At 53.7% G+C, this 574-nt stretch overlaps 1 protein-coding gene across 1 annotated transcript; it reads right to left on the reverse strand.

Moving 5' to 3' along the window:
- Nucleotides 1-18: 18 nt before the first annotated feature.
- LOC106512287 (WD repeat-containing protein 17) lies at nucleotides 19-459 on the reverse strand (the record flags this gene model as incomplete). Its single annotated transcript, XM_014000945.1, is given in 2 exon segments — nucleotides 19-287; nucleotides 360-459. Coding segments are annotated over 2 exon segments (244 nt in total), but the record flags the coding sequence as incomplete, so codon positions are not given.
- Nucleotides 460-574: the final 115 nt, after the last annotated feature.

Genomic DNA, 574 nt, shown 5'->3' on the forward strand with positions numbered 1-574 from the left:
AGGAGGTGTTCTGTATGAGGGGTTCTGTAGGAGGTGTCCTGTAGGAGGTGTTCTGTAGGAGATGTTCTGTAGGGGTGTCCTGTAGGAGGGGCTCTGTAGGGGTATTCTGTAGGAGGGGTTCTGTTACAGGTAGGCGGGGTTCTTTACCAGGTGGGCGTGGTCATGTATTTCCTGGCCAGCAGCTGGAGGCAGTATGCTGTGCTCTGATTGGCCAGTTTTCCGAGGACGAGGCCCACACATGCAGCTAACTCCAGCTCGTTTCCTCGGATCAGACTGCCCATGGCTAACTGCAAACACAGCTGACAGGTCAAACTGCTACGACTGCTCAAAGGTGGTTCTGGTTCTGATGGGATGGTTACCTGGACATTGTCCACAGCCAAGTGGCAGCACGCTGCCAGAACCGAGCGTCCGTCCTGGAAGTACCACTCAGCCAGGTCCTGACAGACCTGACGAAGGAGACTGACGAAAACGAGAAGTTAAAACAGATTCCAGGTCAGAGATCATCAGGTCAGAGGTCATCAGATCAGAGGTCATCAGGTCAGAGGTCATCAGATCAGAGGTCATCAGGTCAGAG

Source organism: Austrofundulus limnaeus, unplaced genomic scaffold, assembly GCF_001266775.1.
Source record: "Austrofundulus limnaeus strain Quisiro unplaced genomic scaffold, Austrofundulus_limnaeus-1.0 Scaffold5467, whole genome shotgun sequence".
Taxonomy (NCBI): domain Eukaryota; kingdom Metazoa; phylum Chordata; class Actinopteri; order Cyprinodontiformes; family Rivulidae; genus Austrofundulus; species Austrofundulus limnaeus.